Source organism: Anomaloglossus baeobatrachus, chromosome 5 (genome assembly GCF_048569485.1).
Source record: "Anomaloglossus baeobatrachus isolate aAnoBae1 chromosome 5, aAnoBae1.hap1, whole genome shotgun sequence".
In the NCBI taxonomy this organism is placed as follows: Eukaryota; Metazoa; Chordata; class Amphibia; order Anura; family Aromobatidae; genus Anomaloglossus; species Anomaloglossus baeobatrachus.
In genome coordinates, this window is record NC_134357.1 from 538095230 (window position 1) to 538116107 (window position 20878).

A 20878-nucleotide genomic window follows, 5' to 3' on the forward strand; every position below is an offset into this window, starting at 1 on the left:
CCGCCATCCATCCACACAAAGTATACTGTTCCCACAGTACCGCCATCTGCCCACAAACAGTATGTTCCCAGAGTACCACTATTTCCTCACTCACAGTGTAATGTTCCCACAGTACTGCCATCCGCCCACACACTACAATGTTCCCACACTACTGCCATCCCCTCATACATAGTATAATGTTCCCACAGTACTATTCCCCACACAGTCTAATGTTCCCACAATACTCCAATCCCTCTACACAGTATAATGTTCCCACAGTACCGCCATTCTCCCACATACATTAGAATGTTCTCACAGTACCGCCATCCCCACCACATAGTATAATGTTCCAACAGTATGGTACCATCCACACCACCGGCTAATAAATAACGAGACAAGAGACAATAAATCATCTACATGTTATATCTCCTGATATGTTTCCACTCATTATCTCTAGTAATTTTATTATTACAGTGGATTCTTTATGATGTTACATTGTCATCTTCTTTCCATTCAGATCTCTACAATATCGGATCCTCTCAGGAGAGATCTTTTATATAAGAGAATTTTCCTGATTGACCCATCAAGTATGAATAAGGACAAGATGGTGGAGAGGATATTACACCTCACCCTAGAGATCCTCTTCCGGCTTACTGGAGAGGTGAGAGATTCTGATGACGTCACATTACATCATTCTTATCTATGGGAATAACAGATGGACAGAACTGGAGAGGTGAGGACTCTGGAAATGTCTGTAGTGAGATTTATTACTGTGTCTCTCCATAACCAGGATTACACAGTAGTGAAGAAGACCTCTAGTGAGCACTGTCAGGACCCTGTGTCTGAGGGATGGGGAAGACCCCTGAGCCCAATCACGGGGCCTCCACCGAATACCCCGATACATGAGGACATCAATGACCAGAAGATCCTAGAACTCACCTACAAGATGATTGAGCTGCTGACTGGAGAGGTGACTGCTGGGAATGCTGGGACATTATACAGTAACGCTATGAAGGGATCGGGGGATGACTGTATCATTGTATGTGTCAGGTTCCTATAAGGTGTCAGGATATCACTATCTATTTCTCCATGGAGGAGTGGGAGTATTTAGAAGGACACAAAGATCTGTACAAGGACGTCATGATGAAGGTTCCCCAGCCACTTCCATCACCAGGTAAGAGACAGGACTATATTATACACACGGCGTATAATTAATCAGTATCTAAGGAATGAATTCAGTCTCTGTATGTGTTTCTTCCAGTTCTATGCAGTAAGAGGACAATACCAGAGAGATGTCCCCGTCCTCTTCTTCCACAGGACTGTAAACAAGAAAATCCTAGTGTTACTCAGGATCATCAGGTAGATGGAGAGAAGGTATCATGAAATCTCCCCCATAATGTGTAGACAATAGTGATGGGCGGACCCGGACTGTAAAAGTCCAGATCCGCATGGTTTCAAATGTACTCGGGTGTTCATGTTTTCTACCTTGTTCCATTCAATACTTGGTGCACTGGAGAGGTTACGGACCAGAGGAGAGGCTGTGGATCCCAGCATTGGATGTGAATGCCAAAAGATTGGTTCATTAATTTCATGATGCCCATACGGATAGGTCTAGTCCTGAGTGTCCAGAGACCACTAGTAGAAAGGGAGCTACTGTCACGGGTGACAGACAGTCATGTGGTTTCTGGCAATAGAAGCTCACAGCGTTTGGCTGCACAAAATGCTCCCTGACTTTCTATTGTTCTTGCTGTCAGTATTCATTGTACTAGGTGGCTCCTTTGCTGGGTTTTCATCCTTTTACCTTAAAGACCCAGCAGAGCTCCTCTTTCCTTCAGCTGCTAATCATCTGTATTTCCCCTTGGGTTTAAATACTCTCAAATTCCCTGGACTTGTGCTGGTAATATTTAGTTCATTCAAGCTCTGGTTGCAGGCAGGTGGCTTGTACTCTGCTGTGGTGATGTTGCTGTAACTGTGCTGAACTTCTACCTGAGTCATCTGTGGATAAGTAGTTCATGCACTTTTCCACTGTGTGTCCTCCTTTGTAATGCTCGCCACTGGGGATGGTGCTGTGTAAAGCAAAAATGGACCCACTAGACCACAGGAAACTTTTTAATGGGGTAGAGACCAGGACTATGGCAGCTGACCCCACCAGGGCAGGGGCGGACAAAAGAACAGACAGGGCTTAGTCTCAAGTGTAGACAGGTACCACAAGTGTAGCTTGAGGCAGACAGCACAGGCAGTACGAACAGGCAGAGTTTCTAGCACCAACAGGGCAAGACAGACAGACAAGCAGAGTCACTAGCAAAGCAGAAGGCATGGCCAGAACGGACAGGCAGTCACTAGCACCAACATGGCAGGACACACAGGCAGAGTCACTATCAAGACAGATGGCACGTTCAGGACGGACAGAGTCAATAATACCAATAAGGCAAGATGGACAGGGACCAGGTACCAGCAGGGCAGGATGCGCTGGAACCAGGTTCAGGCCGGACGGGACAAGATAGGCAAGTACAAGTGGGACAGGACAGGCAGGAGATCTGACCACTAACTAGACAGAATGCAACTGACTAAACTTAGGGTGTTCAACAGGCACCTCTTCTAGTGGGTGTGTGCCTGAAATACTCAGTGCCTCTCAGCAATAGGCTGAGAGGCACTGCTTAGGAGTGGTGCACTGGCCTTTTGAGAGAAGGACAGCGGCGCTCGAGCATGCTCTAGGTGTACTTCCGGAGGCCCCATGCCACATGCGGAGGAGAAACCTACATGGAGGAGATCAAGGACTCTGGGCAGCATGGAAGGAGCCGGCCGCAGCTGTGAGTTATATCTCCTGATATGTTTCCCCTGATTATCTCCAGTAATTGTATTATTACACAGGATTTTTTATGGTGTTACATCGTCATCTTCCTCCCATTAAGGTCCCTACAATATCGGATTCTTTCAGTGGAGATCTTCTATATCAGAGAATTTTCCTGATTGACCTTATAAGGATGGATATGGAGAAGGACAAGATGGCGGAGATGATATTACACCTCACCTTAGAGATTATTTTCCGGCTTACTGGAGAGGTGAGAGATTCTGATGTCGCATTACATGATTCTTATCTATGGGAATAACAGACCGAACTGGAGAGGTGAGGACTCTGGAAATGTCTGTAGTGAGATTTATTACTGTGTCTCTCCATAACCAGGATTACACAGTAGCGAAGAAGACCTCTAGTGAGCGCTGTCAGGACCCTGTGTCTGAGAGATGGGAAAGACTCCTGAGCCTAATCACGTGGCCTCCACCTCACCCCCTGATACATGAGGACATCAAGCACCAGAAAATTCTAGAACTCACCTACAAGATGATTGAGCTGTTGACTGGAGAGGTGACACTGCTGGGAATGCTAGGACATAGTACAGTAACACAATGCAGGGATTGGGTAAATGACAGTATTATTGTATGTCAGGTTCCTATAAGGTGTCAGGATATCGCCATTTTTTTCTCCATCGAGGAGTGGGAGTACATAGAAGGACACAACAATCTGTACAAGGAAATAAAGATAGAGGTTCCTCAGCCCCTCACATCACCAGGTAATAGACAGGACTAAATACACATTGCCTATAATTACCCAAATGTAAAGAATGACTTCAGTCCCTGTTTGTGTTTATTCCAGGTCTATCCAGTGAGAGGACAACACCAGAGAGATGTCCCCGTCCTCTTCTTCCACAGGACTGTAAGCAAGAAAATCCCAATGTTTCTCAGGATCATCAGGTAGATGGAGAGAAAGTGTCATGAAATCTCCCCAATGATGTATAGACGGTAGTAATGGGCAGACCCGGACTGTAGAAGTTTGGTTCCGCGCGGTTTCAAACATACTTGTGTGTTCTCAGGAAAATTATTTGGATCCGGCAACTCGGGAAATAAAAAAATAAATAAAGGAAAAATAAGAATAAATCAAGTGTGCTATATTTATCAAGTCTCATGTGCGGCTGTAACTGCTTCTGGGGACGTTCATTCTATGTCCGGGGCCGCTCATTATCCTCATACATATTCACTACTTCCCCTTTCCACCGGTAGTCCCAGCGTCTGTGATTTTCACTTTCAGATTAGTAATGGGGTGGTGTCTATGAGACCTCCCCCATTACTAATCTTGGGCTTAGTGGCAGCTGTGAGCTGTTATTAACCATAATTTTTTTATTGAATTATAACAATAAAAATTGAACATACAAATTGTGGGTAGTATTATTCATTTCCATTCGTGTCCAGTCGGTTATCCTTAATAAGAAACAATTACCATATTTTTCGGACTATAAGACGCACCGGACTATAAGACGCACCCTGGTTTTAGAGGAGGAAAATAGGAAAATAAAACTTTAAGCAAAAAAATGTGGTCATGACACACTGTTATGGGGCGAGGATCTGCTGCTGACACTGTTATGGGGGTAATGTCCCCAAATTCTCTACTAAGGTACCCCATCCTGGTAATGATCCTCCTGCCTTGTATATGATCCTGCTATAAACCCCCATGCTGCTCGTATACCCCCATGCTGCTCATATACCAGCATCCTGCTCATATTCCCCCATCCTGCTCATATACTCCCATCCTGTTCATATACCCCATCCTGTTCATATACCCCCATCCTATTGATGTACCCCCCATCCATCCTGCTCATATACTCCCATCCTGTTCATATACCCCCATCCTGTTCATATACCCCCATCCTGTTCATATACCCCCATCCTGTTCATATACCCCCATCCCGTTCATATACCCTCCATCTATCCTGCTCATATACTCCCATCCTGCTATATGCCCCCATCGTGCTCATATACCATCCTGGTATATGGCCTGTATCCTATAGCACAGATAAAAAAAAATAAACATTTATACTCACCTGTTCCTCACTCCCTACAGCACCGATCATATCTTCCTCTCTGCGCCGCTGACCTGTGTGTGTGGAGCCGTTCCCCTGCAGCACAGCAATGTCTTCCTGTCTGTGCCGATCAGCTGATCAGCACAGATCAGCTGACCGGCACAAACAAGAAGACATCACGTGCTGCAGGGGGACGGCTCCACACACGGGGACGGGTGAGTACACTGATTCACTGCACCCCGCGCTGATGATGACACGCGGGGTGCAGTGAATACAGCCGCACATGATCACTCCAGGCTGTAATTGTCAGGGGTGATCATGCCGGCCGGCTCTTTGCTATGCGCGCGTCCCCGCTCGTCCTCCCGCCCACCTGGCAGCGCCGGCTTCTGCGCTGAGAAATGGGCGGGGGATGGGCGTGCATATGTAATAAGCGGGCCCACCTGGTCACGGCAGGCGCTGCTGCTGCCTGCTCGTGCCCCCGATGACCCGCTCCACCGCAGCACCCTGATTCCCGGCCGCAGCCTTATAGTCAGACCATAAGACGCACCCCCAACTTTCCCCCAACATTTGGGGGGAAAAAAGTGCGTCTTATGGTCCGAAAAATACGGTATCCATATTCTGATTTCCAGTTTCCAAATGGTAACAATCAATATGTAACATCTAAACCCCAATGATTATACCTCTACTTCGGCACCAGATGGACGTGAGCACCAGTGTTCCCCTTTTCCTATTTTTGCCTGGAATCGGAGTAGTCTAGCCACTTCCCCCATGTGGCTTCAAACTCGAGCCCTCTATTGTTACTGATTGCTATCATCCTCTCCATGCTGCAATTATGTCGCATCTTGGAACTTAGTTCTTGAGCAGTCTGTACCTGCGATGTTTTCCATTTGCTCGCAATGCACACTCTTACCACTGTCAAGAATTGTATGGGTATTATTACGTCATTGTGCTCCATGTCTTCCAGAACTATGGATAGCAAGGCAGTTTCGGGCCCCAGCTCCATATTGTAACCCAGTATTGAGCTTAGGCACTGTTGTGTCTCTGTCCAAACTGGTTGAATCAACTCACACTCCCACCAGATGTGAAGCAATGAACCCGGCTGGTTGTTACACCTCCAACACGTGTTTGAAATTTGAGAATATATTTTCTGTAGGCGTGCTGGTGTATAATACCATCTGTATAGAATTTTCCTTGATATTTCCAAGTGGTTAATATAGTGAGACATTTTTTTGTGTATTTGAAAGGAGTAATCCCATTGTTCTTCCCGGAATTGTGTTTGCAAGTCAGTTTCCCATCTCTTCACAAAAGGTAGGGAGTGCGAGCTACGTAAGTCATTCAGGGCCTCATACGCCTTTGATATCCCCCCTTTTGTGTCTTTGTTAACCTCAAAAAATTTTTTATCTGGTGACACCAACTCCTGTTGTTCAGTTTTCACACTTGATAAGTGTCTAATTTGGAGGTATTTGTAGGAGTCCCTCTGGTTTACCCCAAATACGCTAACCAGATCACCAAACGGTCTAAGTTCCCGAATGTTCATAATGTCTCCTACCTTAATTCTTCCTTTTGAGATCCAATCTCCCAAATCTATATTTTGGATCAAATTGCCCATACTTTTCATTGGAAGCTTATGTATTCTCGTGGCAAGTAATTGTCGCGGGCGGCGGGGCGCTGCGCTCGCTAACGCTCAGGTCCGGTGCAGCTGCTCGGTGGCTCGAGTGGTGGGCCGGATCCGGGGACTCGAGCGGCGCTCCTCGCCCGTGAATGAAAAGGGGGGTGATTTGGTTGGGGATTTAGTCTGTGACGCCACCCACGGGTTGTGGTGAAGATGGGCACCACCGCTGCTGGTGACGGGATCCCGGGAGCGATGGTAGGGAGCAGCTGGGATGTTGTTTTCCCCCTCCGAGGGTAGGGGCTGGTGGTCCCGGGGCCCGGTGGTGTGACGGGGAGGCAGGGTCGGTGAGGTGCAGGGTTGCAGGGACAGCGCGGCGCGGTGCCGGATGGCACGGGTGTACTCACTCAGCAAGAGATGCACAAAGTCTCCGGTAGCCAAACGGCTGGATGGACGGGTCCAGCAGCCGGCTGCAGTGTCTCTCCCCGGACAGGTGATGGTGGCTGTCTCTCCCTGCACCTTTGTGTACTGTGTTGACTCCAATGGCTTCCCAACGGTAGTCCGCTCCCCGGTGTATAGATACCGGAGGAGCCCGTTTTGCCCGCAGGCGCTGGCCCTTGGATTTCTAGTTGTTGGCGGTGGCTGTGTATCCTCACGGTGTGAGCGGTTGCCTTCAATCGGGACTTGGTTGTTAGAGAACCCCAGGGGTTCCTGTCACATTCGGATTTGACTATTGATGGCGGCTCCAAGCCTGGTCGGGGTCCGATGGCCCTGCCTGTGTGTGCTTAGCTTCACTCCGTTCCCGGTCCGGTACCGGTGGGCCACCGCCCAGCCCCAGTCCTTACGGCTCTGCGGAGTTCCACCAACTCCTGCAGACGGCCACCACCGTCTGCCAACCTTGCTGACAGTGCTTGGGCTCCTACCCAGACACTTGCTGTTTTCGTGACCTCTCACTTTCACCTCCTAAACTATACTCCACTGCTTTTCCCGCCTCCAGGCCTGTGAACTCCTCGGTGGGTGGGGCCAACTGCCTGGCTCCGCCCCACCTGGGGTGGACATCAGACCCTGGAGGGAGGCAACAAGGGTTTTGTGTCTGACTAATGTAACTGTCCGGAGGGTGGGGGTGTGTGTGTGTTTTCTCTGTGGCTACCTGGCTAGTCCAGGGCGCCACATAATTTCCACCCTATCATCTGCATTAACCAAGTGTTCGCGCCTGCTCGTATTGTGGGGTGACCTGGAAATTACTCTTTTTTGGCCAAGCGGAGGTGCCACATATATGAGGCCATAGAGGGGTGCCCCACTATTTGCGCTTCCAGTTTTATCGTAAACCAATTTCAATTTATAATTTAGAGGATCAATTGAAAACCATTTATCTACTCTCTAAAACATAACATTTATTATATTCATATTAAAATACTATAGCAATTGATACAAGATTGGAAAAAATTTCCAGATATATCAAGGAGACATCAAAGTCGTGATTAGTGATAGTTCAGTGAAGTCCTAATATAGGTCAGTGGGCAAAGGGTGTACACCACCTGATGTATTTAGTTAGGTATATAGTTATGATAAACTAAGGGGGTCTAAATATTCCCTGATGTTAACCCTACCTGGCAACGGAGGTCAAAAACACCTTAATTTTTTGGGTGCCCCCCGTTCCTCGGCGGCTAGCCCTAATTGCCCCTGTCACTATAATAATAATAATCTTATCCCACCACCAGGAAATTAGTGTGCTGGAGTGCAGATTCAGTCATATGTCATAATGAAATTCAATACACAGGGTTATATCCAAATTTCATGTAAATACTTGAAATTTCAATTCTCAGTCTAAAGATTAACCTGTATGGCTATACAACTGAGAACATACATAAGTTAATGGGTCTATTCAGAATGATGGACCTATGGTCCCGGTACTTATCCTGCCAGGACTAGCTTGATCGCAGCTTGATCCCGACGCGTTTCCCCCCAACGTCTTGGGGTTCATCAGGGGATATCAGTATATCAAATTATTTTTAGTTAATTTGGGCCATCAATCTCCTCATCATATCAATCCATGTATTAGGAATTCTGTATAGTCCTCATATGGTTCAGTTAGAGTTCTATTGGAGTTCTGTAACCCCCCATCCGATAATCAATATAAATAGTGTAAGAGCCCCCAGCAGCAATACTCTGGAAGACTCTGCAGCTAGTGAGTGCCTGCAATGGCAGCGTTTCACTGCTGCATCGGATCCATATGTCATTATTATAGTGACAGGGGCAATTAGGGCTAGCCGCCGAGGAACGGGGGGCACCCAAAAAATTAAGGTGTTTTTGACCTCCGTTGCCAGGTAGGGTTAACATCAGGGAATATTTAGACCCCCTTAGTTTATCATAACTATATACCTAACTAAATACATCAGGTGGTGTACACCCTTTGCCCACTGACCTATATTAGGACTTCACTGAACTATCACGAATCACGACTTTGATGTCTCCTTGATATATCGCTTCCAGTTTTACCCAGGCTTTTGGGGAGTTCCCATCCCACCAGTATCTTAGTTGATCTAGCATTGTGGCTCGGTAGTATCCGCGTACACACGGGCATCCTAGCCCCCGGGTTTTTATTGGCGTGAACAGGAGTTTTGCTGATACTCTCGCTCTTTGTCGGTTCCATACATAATTCATTAAAGCTGATTGGAGCTTGTTGAGGGTATGCAGTGGAATTTGAATAGGCAGGTTGCGGAAGTAACATAAAATTTGGGGTAGTACCATCATTTTTACCACTGATATCCCGCCTAACCAGGATATCATTGCCTTGGGAAATGATTGTATTTCCTTATGGATAGTTTGCAATAAATGAGCATAATTTATTTTCCCCAGGTGTTTGATTGGATAAGTTAATTGAATCCCTAGGTATGGAATTGTGTCAGTCTTCCAGGTCAGTGGATATTGTTCCGTTAGTTTCTGTTTTGTGGCCTGTGGGATGCCCATATTAGGGATTAAGCATTTACTTTAAATTAATTTTATAATAGCTAGCTTGCCCGAATTGGGTAATTATTCTAAATATATGGGGCAGGGAGACCTCAGGATTTGTGACGCACAGTATGACGTCGTCAGCGAATAGACCTATCTTGCTCTCCAAAGCGCGCACGCTAATCTCGGAAATTTCTTTCTCCATTCTTATGGCTTGGGCAAATGGTTCCATCAATAGGATGAATATCAGTGGGGATAGAGGGCACCCCTGTCTTGTTCCATTTGTGATATTAAAGCCTGGAGACAGGTACCCGTTTGTATATACCTGGGCTGAGGGCCTAGAGTATAGTGCCATAATGGAAGATAGGATAGATCCCCCAAAGCCAAAGTTTCTAAGCGTCCTCTCCATGAATCCCCAGTGGATTCTGTCGAACGCCTTCTCTGCATCCAGTGATAGGAGCAGAGAAGGCGTTCGACTCCCCTCCGCCTCAGCGATTAAGTCGATAAGGCGTCTGGTTCCGTCACTGGTTTGTCTATTTTTGACAAATCCGACTTGATCCCAGTGGATTAGCTCGGGAAGGATGTGCAGGAGCCTTAGAGACAATGCTTTAGCAAATAATTTGACGTCCGTGTTCAATAGAGAAATTGGCCGAAAGTTTGCTGGGGTATCTGGGTCCTTTCCTGGCTTGGGCAGGGTAATAATGTGAGCGTTCAATATTTCTGCTGGGAAGGCACTGTTCTTGGTGGCCTCGTTAAACACTCTCACCAAGTATGGGGAAATTGAGTTTTTATACTTTTTGTAGTAGTCGTTTGGAATGCCGTCTGCGCCTGGGGCCTTGTGTAATTTCAAGGTGTCAATAGCTCTCTGAATTTACAATGTTGTGAGTGCCTGGGATAGCGTTTCCTTCTGTGTGGGTGATAGCATTGGTAAGCTTACGGATTCTAAGAATGTCCCTATTTCTGCAGCACTTGGTTGGTGGGTTTGGTCATCTCCCTTCAAGTTGTATAAGGTTTCATATAATTGGCAAATTCGTTTGCAATACGCTGAGGGTCTATTATTTTTTCCTTGTTGGGGCCATTTAAATATGGGATACGGGATTTTGCTGCGCGTATTTTCACCTGTTTAGCCAATAATTCCCCGGATTTATTTCCATGCCAGTAATATAGCATTTTGTGTTTTTTGAGGGCCTGCTCGTATGAGTGTAAATTAAGCTCATGTAGCTGTTTGTGTAGATCTGAGATCTCCGCCACTCTTGTGGGTGAGTAGGATTGTTTGTGCATTCTGTGTAAACTTCCCAACTTGGTTTTGATATCATTTACTGCAGTTTGCGTAGTTTGTTTGTAATGAGAGGCCTGTTTTATAAAATGCCCCCTCATGACCGCCTTGTGTGCACACCATAGGGTTGTGTCCGATACTTCTCCATTGTCATTTTGTGTAAAGTAATCGTGGATGGCTTGTTGCGTTTGTGGTGCGTAAGTGGGGTGGTTCAGGATATAGGTGTTAAGCCTCCAAATTGGAGATCTATCTATTTCATGCTTCTCCCCTATTTCTAATGTGATGGGAGCATGGTCGCTCCACGTTATATTTCCTATTTTGGCATTTAACACTCGTGGGATTACTGTTTTGTCAACTAGAAAAACATCAATTCTCGTGTAGGTATTGTGCGGGTGTGAGAGAAACGTGTACTCTCTTGTGGATGGGTTTTTTAGTCTCCAAATGTCGTATTATTCTTTTATGTGGAACAGTTTTGTAAGTGGGCTAGGGTTGAGTTTATTCGATCTAGATGTTGAATCCATGTTGGGCCACAATGCTACATTGAAATCCCCTACTAGTATTAGAGAGCCTTTTTTGACTTTGATGGCTTTTGCTATCTTCTTCTTGATGTGAGTATATTGTCCTTTGTTAGGGGCGTATATGGTTACCAACGTGTATGGTATATTATTGATTAAACATTGCAATATAATGTATCTTCCATGAGGATCTATAATTTGGTTTGTTTGAGAGAAGGCCACCGAATCTCTTATTGCGATCGCCACCCCTCCTTTTTTCCTATCCGCCGGCGCCAGGATCACATGCAGGAATCTTTTATGTTTTAATCTACTTGTGTCTTCACAGTTTAAATGAGTCTCCTGTACACACAAAATGTATGCATTATTCCTCAGTGCCTCTTTCCTTAAGGTTGACCTCTTGTATGGGGAATTTAGGCCTTTGGCATTTATAGATATGAATTTAATCACCATCTATGAATGTAGTTAAGGTTGCGGAGTTTCTCTGCTTTGTATATTGTATCCCCCTTGTCTTGTGTGAACTGGTGGGGTAGACTATTTTAGTGTCATACTCATTTGCCGCGTTACTTCTCATAGGGTTGTTTTTCGGAACCTGCTGTGCGTGTTTTGTCCCTGTAAAACATGGTGTCAAGCATACAATCTCATACTCATCCCGGTCACTGGTGCTCACATCCATTGCTTGTTCAGATTGCTTCTCGCCCCCCTTTTCCACCCTTGTAGATCCGACTGGAAAATACTGCCACTGTGGGTTAAGAAAATAATAAACACAAACACAAATAACATATTAACAAAGAACTTTGCTCTCAAGAGCACAGATATAGGGAGCCCGTGCAGGCTGCCTATCGCGGGTATCAGGAGCCCAGCAGAAACTGAACGGACCGGATGTGGCCTGGGCTCTGACATGTGTCCCAAAAATGGACTGGAAGCAGAAAAAGTGCCGGGTCCGGAGAAAAGCAGAAAATAAAACCATAAAAAGTAAGAAAAAATGAGAGATCAAAAAAGTTGCATGTAAGATCTCAGTATGAAGAAAAAAAACAAAAATAGGAGGTCAGAAAATCCTGGTAGATAATCCATGTCCAAGTCCCGATAGCCATATCCGATGGGGTCCTGCCATAAGTGACCCCCGGCTTCTCAGACCCAGACTGTCTTTCCCTAAAGGGGCTTGCTGCTCTCAACTTGTATAAACAAAAGACGAAACCAAAAAGGCTCCATTGAAAAGTGTTAACTAGCAGAGTTCCTCTCCAGGTTTCCATGTTCTGTTCCATGAGGTAAAACCAGTTCCTCGTACGCTGATCACGCTTGGGACCATTCCTCCAAAATTGGTCGTGGTAGTTGGTTTCTTTCTTGGCCTTCCCTATCGCTTGAAGGGAGATTCCTTTCCTTGCAGAGGCGTAAAGCTTTCTTCGGGTTGTTCACCACATGTTTGCGCCCATCTTTAGTGATTACGAGCTTCACTGGGAACCCCCATTTGTACGGGATATTTTGTTACCTCAGGATCCCCGTGCATGATGAAAAAGCTCTCCTGCGTGCTAGGGTGAAAGCCAATAAGTCCGCATATATAGATATATCTTTGAAGCGGTCGGGCAGAGACAGGGGGTTTTGAGCAGCCTCCATTACCTTCTCTTTTATGTGAAAGAAATGTATTCTAACTATAACATCTCTCGGTATCGCTGCTGGGAGATGTTTTGGCTTGGGAAGCCTGTGGGCTCTATCCATAATCAAATCAAGCTGTGTGGTGTCCGGCAACAGGCATGAGAAATAATCTGTTAGAAATTCTTTGAGATCTTCGGTTTTGACCGTTTCTGCAATGCCTCTCAGACGAACGTTGTTACGGCGAGAGCTGTCTTCCATATCCGCTACTTTGAGTTTAAGTGCATCTACCTCTTCATCTATGGACACCACCGAGTCCACCACCTTATTATGTGCAGTGGTCAGCTCCGCCATCTTATCTTCTATGTGGGACGTGCGTTCCCCTATAGCATTAATGTCCCTTTGCATAGATCTAAGCATGTTCTGCATGTCCTTTTGAAAGGTAGACATTATTTCAGACATAAGTTGTCTCATAGTGTGCTCATTTAGTGGTTCTCCAGCAGTAGCTGATGCAGTGCTCTGCCTGTAATCTGTGGGGCTGCTTGTGGCCTGCAGGCCTCTTCCAGGAGGGGAAGCCTGGGGCTGGATTTCTGGGTCCTCCTCCTGGTCCCTGTCTGCCTGAGCCATGGGGTTCCTGGAATCAGCTCTTTCATGAGCCTTCCTGCTGTGGACAGATGGGCTGCTCCCCATGCGTTTCCCCTCTTCAGTCCCCCGTGGAGTCTCTCCTACCTCTCCCTGCATGCGTGGAGTGGCTGGATGCTGTACCTCCATACCGCGCTTGTGCTTTCCAGCGCCATTTTGCGCGCCCTCCGCCGCCGGGTACAACTGGGTGAGTTTAAGGGGGCTTTTCCTCCCACTGCTTCTGCTGCTGCGTAGTTCTTTCATGGCCCCGCACTCCCGCTGCCTTCCTCTGTCTGTCGGGTCTGGAGCCGCTGCTGTTGTAAGCTGTGTGCCGCTTTATGGGGTTAATATGCACCGGAGAAGTGCTACTGTGCTTCCTTCTCCATGTGCTGCTGGCCACGCCCCCCCGCTGTGAGCTGTTAACTTCTTATTACTCCGATTGCCACCGCACCAGGGCAATTGAGATGAAATAATTAAAAAAAAAGCCGAATGCAGTTCCTCTTATTTTCATACACAGCCAAGAGAAGCGCAAGGCTGAGGGCTGCAGCCTGTAGCTGTATGCTTTATCTGTGCTGTGGGTATTATATTACAGGGGACCCTACTTCAATTTTTATTTATTTTTCACCATGATAGAACTGCAGACAGGGTCTTTGATTGTAAGCAGTCAAACGCTGTCACACATGCTGGGGGCGTGTCTGACTGCAACCAATCAGACGCGGGGACTTCTGTGGGTGGGAACAGCTGTACATATGGATGAGCGATAATGAGCGGCCCCGGAAGTAATTACAGCTGCACCGGAGACTCAGTTAGTATAGCGTGCTTGCTCCAATCCCCCTATCCCTTCTACCGCTATTTTTATGTGCCGAATTCTGGTCCCCACAGACTTATATGAAGACCGGCGTCCAGCCAGATATCTGGTATCCATTCCGGACTGGAACCGTCTTTTTTTTTTTTTTGTTTGATTTTTTTAAATCCGTCAAAACCCGTTGATCCCACATATCTGGAAGTCCGCCCATCACTAGTAGACGGCTGTGATGGTCTTGTGCTCAGTCTTGTTTTATCCACCAGTATTATATGTTTTATACTTGTGTAAAGAGAACGATGGAGATGGCAGGATTAGAGCTGATCATAGATGTGACTTCACCATCTGTCTGTGACTTATATGATATTTGTTTCAGGGTGAAGATCTGACCTATATTAATACTACAGAGACATATGTGAGGGGTGATGAGCGGAGTAAAGAGGAGATTCCTACATATGGCTACCCAGGTGAGTAGTAACCACTAAATGCAGAGAAGTCACAGATTCTTCTCAGTCACTGGCTGTGGCTGCTTTATTGGTGGTGTCGTCCACAATTAAGATAATCACCAATTTGTCACTACAACAAATAATTCTCCTCCCCCTGAAACTGTTCAAATTACTTTGGGCGCTAAAAGCGCCCTTCTTCTATGGAGCTTAAAATCTGGAGAATTCACCTTCCTTACAAGATGCTGACTCTTACCTGCCCAGATCTGTAAATTATAAACACAAATGACAGCGTACGTAGAATGTGCTGACAAGTTAGAAACTCACTTAAAGAGAACCAACCACCAGGATTTTGCTATGTGAGGTGCAGGCAGCGCCATACTGGCATTAAGATACTGAATCCAGGCATTCCTGTTGTAGAAAGATCCGATGCTTGGTTGATGAAATATCTTTAAACAAAGTTGCAGAAGGCCTGTCCCCATTACACTTGTCAATTAAAGTGCAGTTGATTGACAAGTGTAACTGGGACGGGCCTTTGTGGGGCGGGTCCTCTGAGTTTATTCCTCTGGCATGCCCCCTTTTCTTTATTTGAATATCGCACCGCCATTGCTGCAATTTGCAGCACGTGCACATTGCCACAGTAATTCTGTCTTTATTAAAATTGGACACACTGCGGTGAAGACTATGAGAGGCATAGACGCGTATGCAGATTTATTTTTTTTTCTTTACATTTGCACACGCGCCCCTGCCTTTCATAGTCTTCACCGCAGTGTCTTCAATAAAATAATATCAACCAACTTTAAAGTGAATTGCAATAAACTACACAGAAAACATTACACTCGCGCCATGATATATCTCTGACCTGTGTGCCATTGATATTTGTAATATACATTTATTCATGTCTGCAGAACATTTGTTTTCTTGGCTCGATCCCTGGTTTCATCCACTTCAGAAACGCCATTATGAGTTTGATCTTAAGGAATTTTAAAGTACTGCACAATCACTCCTGAAATGGGGAGCGCTAATACTTTTATACTTTTCTGGTCAAGACTCCAATTGTCCATCATAAATAACACAGGTGTGCAATACTTGGGTTTTCTGGTCAGCACTCAAACCAATGAAGAACCATTGCCAGGCTCTCACGCAAGACAACTCTGAAGCTGTACATAAAAAAAGTGCTTTGCTCACAAAGATCACTTCAGTAAGCAATCAGAAGCCTCTTGAAGGGAGAAAAAGAAGTGCTGTGGAGAGGAAGAAAAGGAGAGATGTGGTAGTGGGGAAATCCCTTTTGAGAGGAACAGAAGCCGCTATCTGCTGACCGAACATCACCTCATGAGAAGTGTGCTGTCTTCCAGGTCCCCAAATCAAAGATGTGTCCGGCAGGATATCAAGACTCTTCAGTGCTACATGTGACTACCAATTTCTACTAATACATGTAGGAACAAATGACACAACACAAAAGGACCTCAAAACTATATGCAGAGACTTTGAAGACCTAGTCTGGAAAGTGAAGGAACTGGGAGTGCAGGTCCTCTTCTCATTTATCCTCCCACTGGATGGACATGAAACAAGGAGATTGAATAGGATTCTATAGGTGAACAACTGGCTATGTCAATGGTGTTGTCGGCAAGATTTTGGTTTGGACGCGTTGCTAGAGATGCATCTTTGAAAAACAGGAAAACCATATTTGGTAGACGCCTTAATACATTCATCAAGAGAGCTTTAAACTAGAGTAATATAGGATGGAACTTATACGGCCAGGAAATAGTATGAGGCTAATAAATTCTTTTGATAAACCTGCTATTAAACATAGAAATAAAGAACAAAGATGTAATGCTCGATGGGAGAGCACGGAATGAGCGGACCCACTGGGCCACAGCACACAGAAAACCCAAAGGGGCTGGACTACGGAGCCACACCTTGTTTTCACCAGAGCCTCTGATGGTAAGGGTCTTCCGCTGCAGGTGTGAAACCAGGTGCCACTCAGGAAAACTGATGCTGTGACAGCAGGCCCCAGGGGTACGGACATGGACAGTCTCTGATGACACAAACAGCAGCAGCAGCCAGTGTCATGGATATGGTCGATATGGATGGGTGACTGCATTGCCAGCGACAGAAATGGATACCGTGGGAAGTGGCCAGCATAGATATTTGCAGCAGATATGGTGGAAGTGGCTAGCATGGATACTTGCAGCCGATATAGTGGAAGCGGCCAGTGTTAACTGTTGCAGCAGTGGAAGGTGCCTTAAATAACTGAGAGGCGCTTCTGGATCAGGCCGTGCTGGCCCATTTAGGAAAAGGTGTCCGTGCGCACCCTAGGGGCATTCTAATGAGACCTGTGCAGCGTGTGCAGCCCTGTGAGTCAGCAGCATTGGTCGGGCACAGAGCATCCACCGCTGGGCGGTTAGCAAGGTGAGAGAGCTGGCATCCCCACAAGGGAAGAAGAGCATGACCGCTACTGAAGGGCAAACATTAGAAGAGATAAAGCCAGTAATGAAGTGAGGTTTGCAAGGGAGACCAAAAGCAATTAAAAAAAAGTTTGGAGGCGTATGTCAAAAGAAAACAAATGTCAGATTATGCAGGATTTTTACAAGATGAAAAAGGTGATGTTGAGAAGGCTGAACATATAAATTCCTATATTACATCTGTGTTCTCTAAGAAAGCAAATGTAACTTCAACTGATCTTATCTGTACTACAGAGGGAATAAAACAATCCACACTATCTATAAGCAGAGATGGTTCATATTCCTGAAGGAGATTTTATCTCCGAAACGCGTTGAATAAAACATCACCATCAAGGACAATTTGTGTATTCCAATATTTTTTCACAGTGCAGTATTAACTCCTTCTGTCCTAGTTTTTGACCACTGGATAAACATACAGTAAATTACCAGAGCTTACATGTGTTTGTAGCAAACAAGCCATTGCAAACTAATCAAATTTCCTTCTATGATGAAATCATTGACGTGGTGGATCAGAGAAATGCGGTAGATATAGTATACTACTATTTCAGCAAAGCATTTGATAAAGTATCTCATACCATCCTTATTGGAAAAATTACTAAGTATGGGACTGACTAGGCTACAGTTAGGTGGATTGTTAGCTGGCTAAGTGATCGCACTCAAAGAGTGGTAATAAATGGTTGCACAGCTAATTGGAAGAGTGTTTCAAGTGGGTACCACAATGTTCTGTTTTAGCTCTAGTACTATTCAACATCTTTATAAATGATCTACGTAATTGATCACTAGGTAAACTAATCAAATTTGCAGACAATGCAAATCTAGGAGGGATAGTTAATACTAGAGAAGACAGAGAAAGGATTCAGAATGATCTCGGTAAGCTGGAACAATGGACAGTGACTAATAGAATGGTATTTAACCAGGAGAAATGTTGAGAATAGAACTAAACAGCACGTGCAAAAATGAAATGGGTATACTATTTTCTCACAGACTGCACATGAGTCAGCAGTGTGATACAGCAGCAAAAAAATGAAACACAGTTCTGGGATGTATTAAAAGAAGCACAGCATTTAGGTCACTTGAAATAATTATCCCCCTCCTCTTTGGTCAGCCCTCATCTGGAATACTGTGTCCAGTTCTTGGCACCACATTGTAAAAAAGACAGAAAAACTGGAGCAAGTTCAGAGAAAAGCTACTAGGATGGTGAACGGACTGAAAACTGTTGTATGAGGAACGGTTAAAGGATCTGGGAATGTTTGGCTTGCAAAAAAGAAGGCTAAGATGAGACTTAATAGCTGCTTACAAATTTCTGAAGGGCTGTCACAATGTAGAGGGATCATCCTTATTCTCAGTTGCACATGCAAACACAAGACGCAATGGAATGAAACTGATACATAGAAGATAAAGATTAGTTATTAGAGAAAACATTTTTTGACACTGAGGGTGATCAATGAGTGGAACAGGCTGCCACGAGATGAAGGAAGGAAGTCTTCAAACAGAGGCTGGACAGACATCTGTCTGAGATGGTGTAGTGAATCCTGCACTGAGCAGGGGGTTGGACACTACGACCCTAGAGGTCCCTTCCAACCCCAACATTCTATAAGAAGAAAAATCTTTAGTGTAGCAAAAAATGTACTAAATATTATATATATAAAAAAATTATTGAACATTAATTCTGCAACATTATTGAAAATTAATGTGTGCTCCTTTTTTTCCTTTTCTCTTCAAAGTTTGTCTTGATCCCTTTTCTCTTATAGAAGGCCTGCGGATCTTCTCTGTGAAGTATCCAGTAGTCGCCTGCCATCATGTTCCATCTCTTTTGATATCATCTTTCCATCTGCTTGAGATTCTGATTAAATTTTTCTCCTTGTTCTTCACTAACAGCACCAAGGTTTTCAGGACAATAGTCCAAATAGTAATGTAAGAAATGTATCTTCAAATTCATCAGATATTCCAAAGCTTTGAAACATTTCAGCATGTTCTCCACAATGGACTTAAATTTCGGATCTTTGTTACCTTGAGATTTCACAACTTTTTTTAAAAAGAATCCAAAGCCCTTTTCTCAACAGCTTTCATTTTTGTTTTGAACACATCTTCCTTCATGAGCTTTTGAATATCCAGACCCAGAGAAATGCCTTCCTTATGCTTTGCTTCGCACAGTCCCTGAAACTTGGTACACAAATACTTAAAAGTCTCTGCTTCTTTAGGTAGATCTTTCACAAAGTGCTTCAGTCCAAGCTGAATGTGGAACTTTAGTGGGATCAACTAAACTTTGCACAACTGCAGTATGTTCTTGAGTCCAAGTTGAAAAGATGTTCATGTTGGCCAACTTTTTTAGCTCCAGTCATTACTTTTATTCTGGCTGTCCCATTCACACAAACAGCATGGACACTATGTCCTTCTTTCTGCCCAAAGAGCAAAGAGAGAACTTTCAGATCACCAAATATTCACCATCCTTCATCCTCATAGTTAAGTTTCTTGAGCATAAGGTCTAAATTCTTATAGTTTTCCTTTAAGTGCACAGAATACCCTACAGACACGGAAACATACTTGCTGTCATTGTGCAGTAGCAGCTTTCAGACTTTTTTTTTTTCAATGAATCAATAAAGAGTCTCCACTCACATTGTACTCAATGGTACATTTTTGCATCATCCCAGGAACATCACTGCAATACACTGCACTATTTTGAGAAAATTATGGAAGGAATTCCTTTTCTCTTCTTCTGTTCTATGAAAACAAGTAGCAGAAGCTAGCAGGTTCTTATCCTTTACTTTTGGGCCTAAACGCTCTGCAGAATGTTTAGGAAGATCCAAGTCATCCGCTTAAGGTCACTCAAGGGGATCAAAGTATGGTGCAAGAAAAAGCCTGTGGAGTTAGTGTTTGTGAAAAACCTGTACGTGATGGGATTTTTTTTCAAGATTTGTTTTTTTTTAATCAGATAATTTTTTATTTTTCACCAAGTGTACAAAACGTGTTATATTTTCAGCAATAATGAGCAGAACTATAAACTTTCCCTCCCCAACATCCCCTCCCCCTCCCCCCTCAGCGTACATATTACCCATATCAATATCAAAGATCTTACATTTTAACCTTTCAATAGCATATATTGGAATGTATAGAACTAACTATCTCTGCCCCTAGTCCAACATCTCCCAACTCTAATATTTATCCATATTGCAACCACAGATTCCACAATCTATCAAAAAGTGCAAGTTGTTTCCTTTTCCCATATATGCTTCTCTCCATTCGAACAATATGATTAACATATGCGACAAATTCCCCTCTAGTCGGTGGGTCCCCCTGCATCCAGTGTTTGGCAATTACTTTCCTTGCCGCATACAGCAGCCTGGCTATCACTATTTTAAAATTGTTGTCTACTCTAATTTCTTCCACGTAACCTAAAAGACATACCAGGGGTTGTCTGGGAAGTTTACATCTATAAGCTCCTTCTATTCTATTAAGAACAGTTATCCAAAAGGGTGCCAACCTGGGGCACATCCACATCATGTGGAAAATGCCGGCACCTTCTCCATTACATCTAGGACAGTCGGAGTTAAGGGGGCTTTACACTGTAGCGATATCGCTAGCAATTTGTAGCGATAGCGAGCGTGTAAGTACCCGCCCCCGTCACGCATGCGATTGTTTGTGATCGCTGCCGTAGCGAACATTATCGCTACGGCAGCGTCACACATACTTACCTGGTCGGCGTCGTCGCTGTGACTGCCGAACAATCCCTCCTTCAAGGGGGAGGGACGTTCAGCATCACAGCGACGTCACTGCAA

At 44.8% G+C, this 20878-nt stretch overlaps 1 protein-coding gene across 1 annotated transcript in view; it reads left to right on the top strand.

Annotated features, from left to right (window-relative positions):
* The first annotated feature begins 496 nt into the window (after positions 1-496).
* The window catches only part of LOC142312195 (uncharacterized), a 102644-nt gene continuing 82262 nt past the window's right edge, over positions 497-20878 (top strand). Inside the window, exons 1-9 of the mRNA XM_075351096.1 lie at positions 497-640; positions 770-949; positions 1030-1153; positions 1241-1338; positions 2892-3041; positions 3164-3343; positions 3425-3548; positions 3632-3729; positions 14571-14661. Coding sequence (XP_075207211.1) covers positions 569-640; positions 770-949; positions 1030-1153; positions 1241-1338; positions 2892-3041; positions 3164-3343; positions 3425-3548; positions 3632-3729; positions 14571-14661 — 1117 coding nt within the window. The 5' untranslated portion in view covers positions 497-568. The remainder of the gene's footprint in view (positions 641-769; positions 950-1029; positions 1154-1240; positions 1339-2891; positions 3042-3163; positions 3344-3424; positions 3549-3631; positions 3730-14570; positions 14662-20878) is intronic.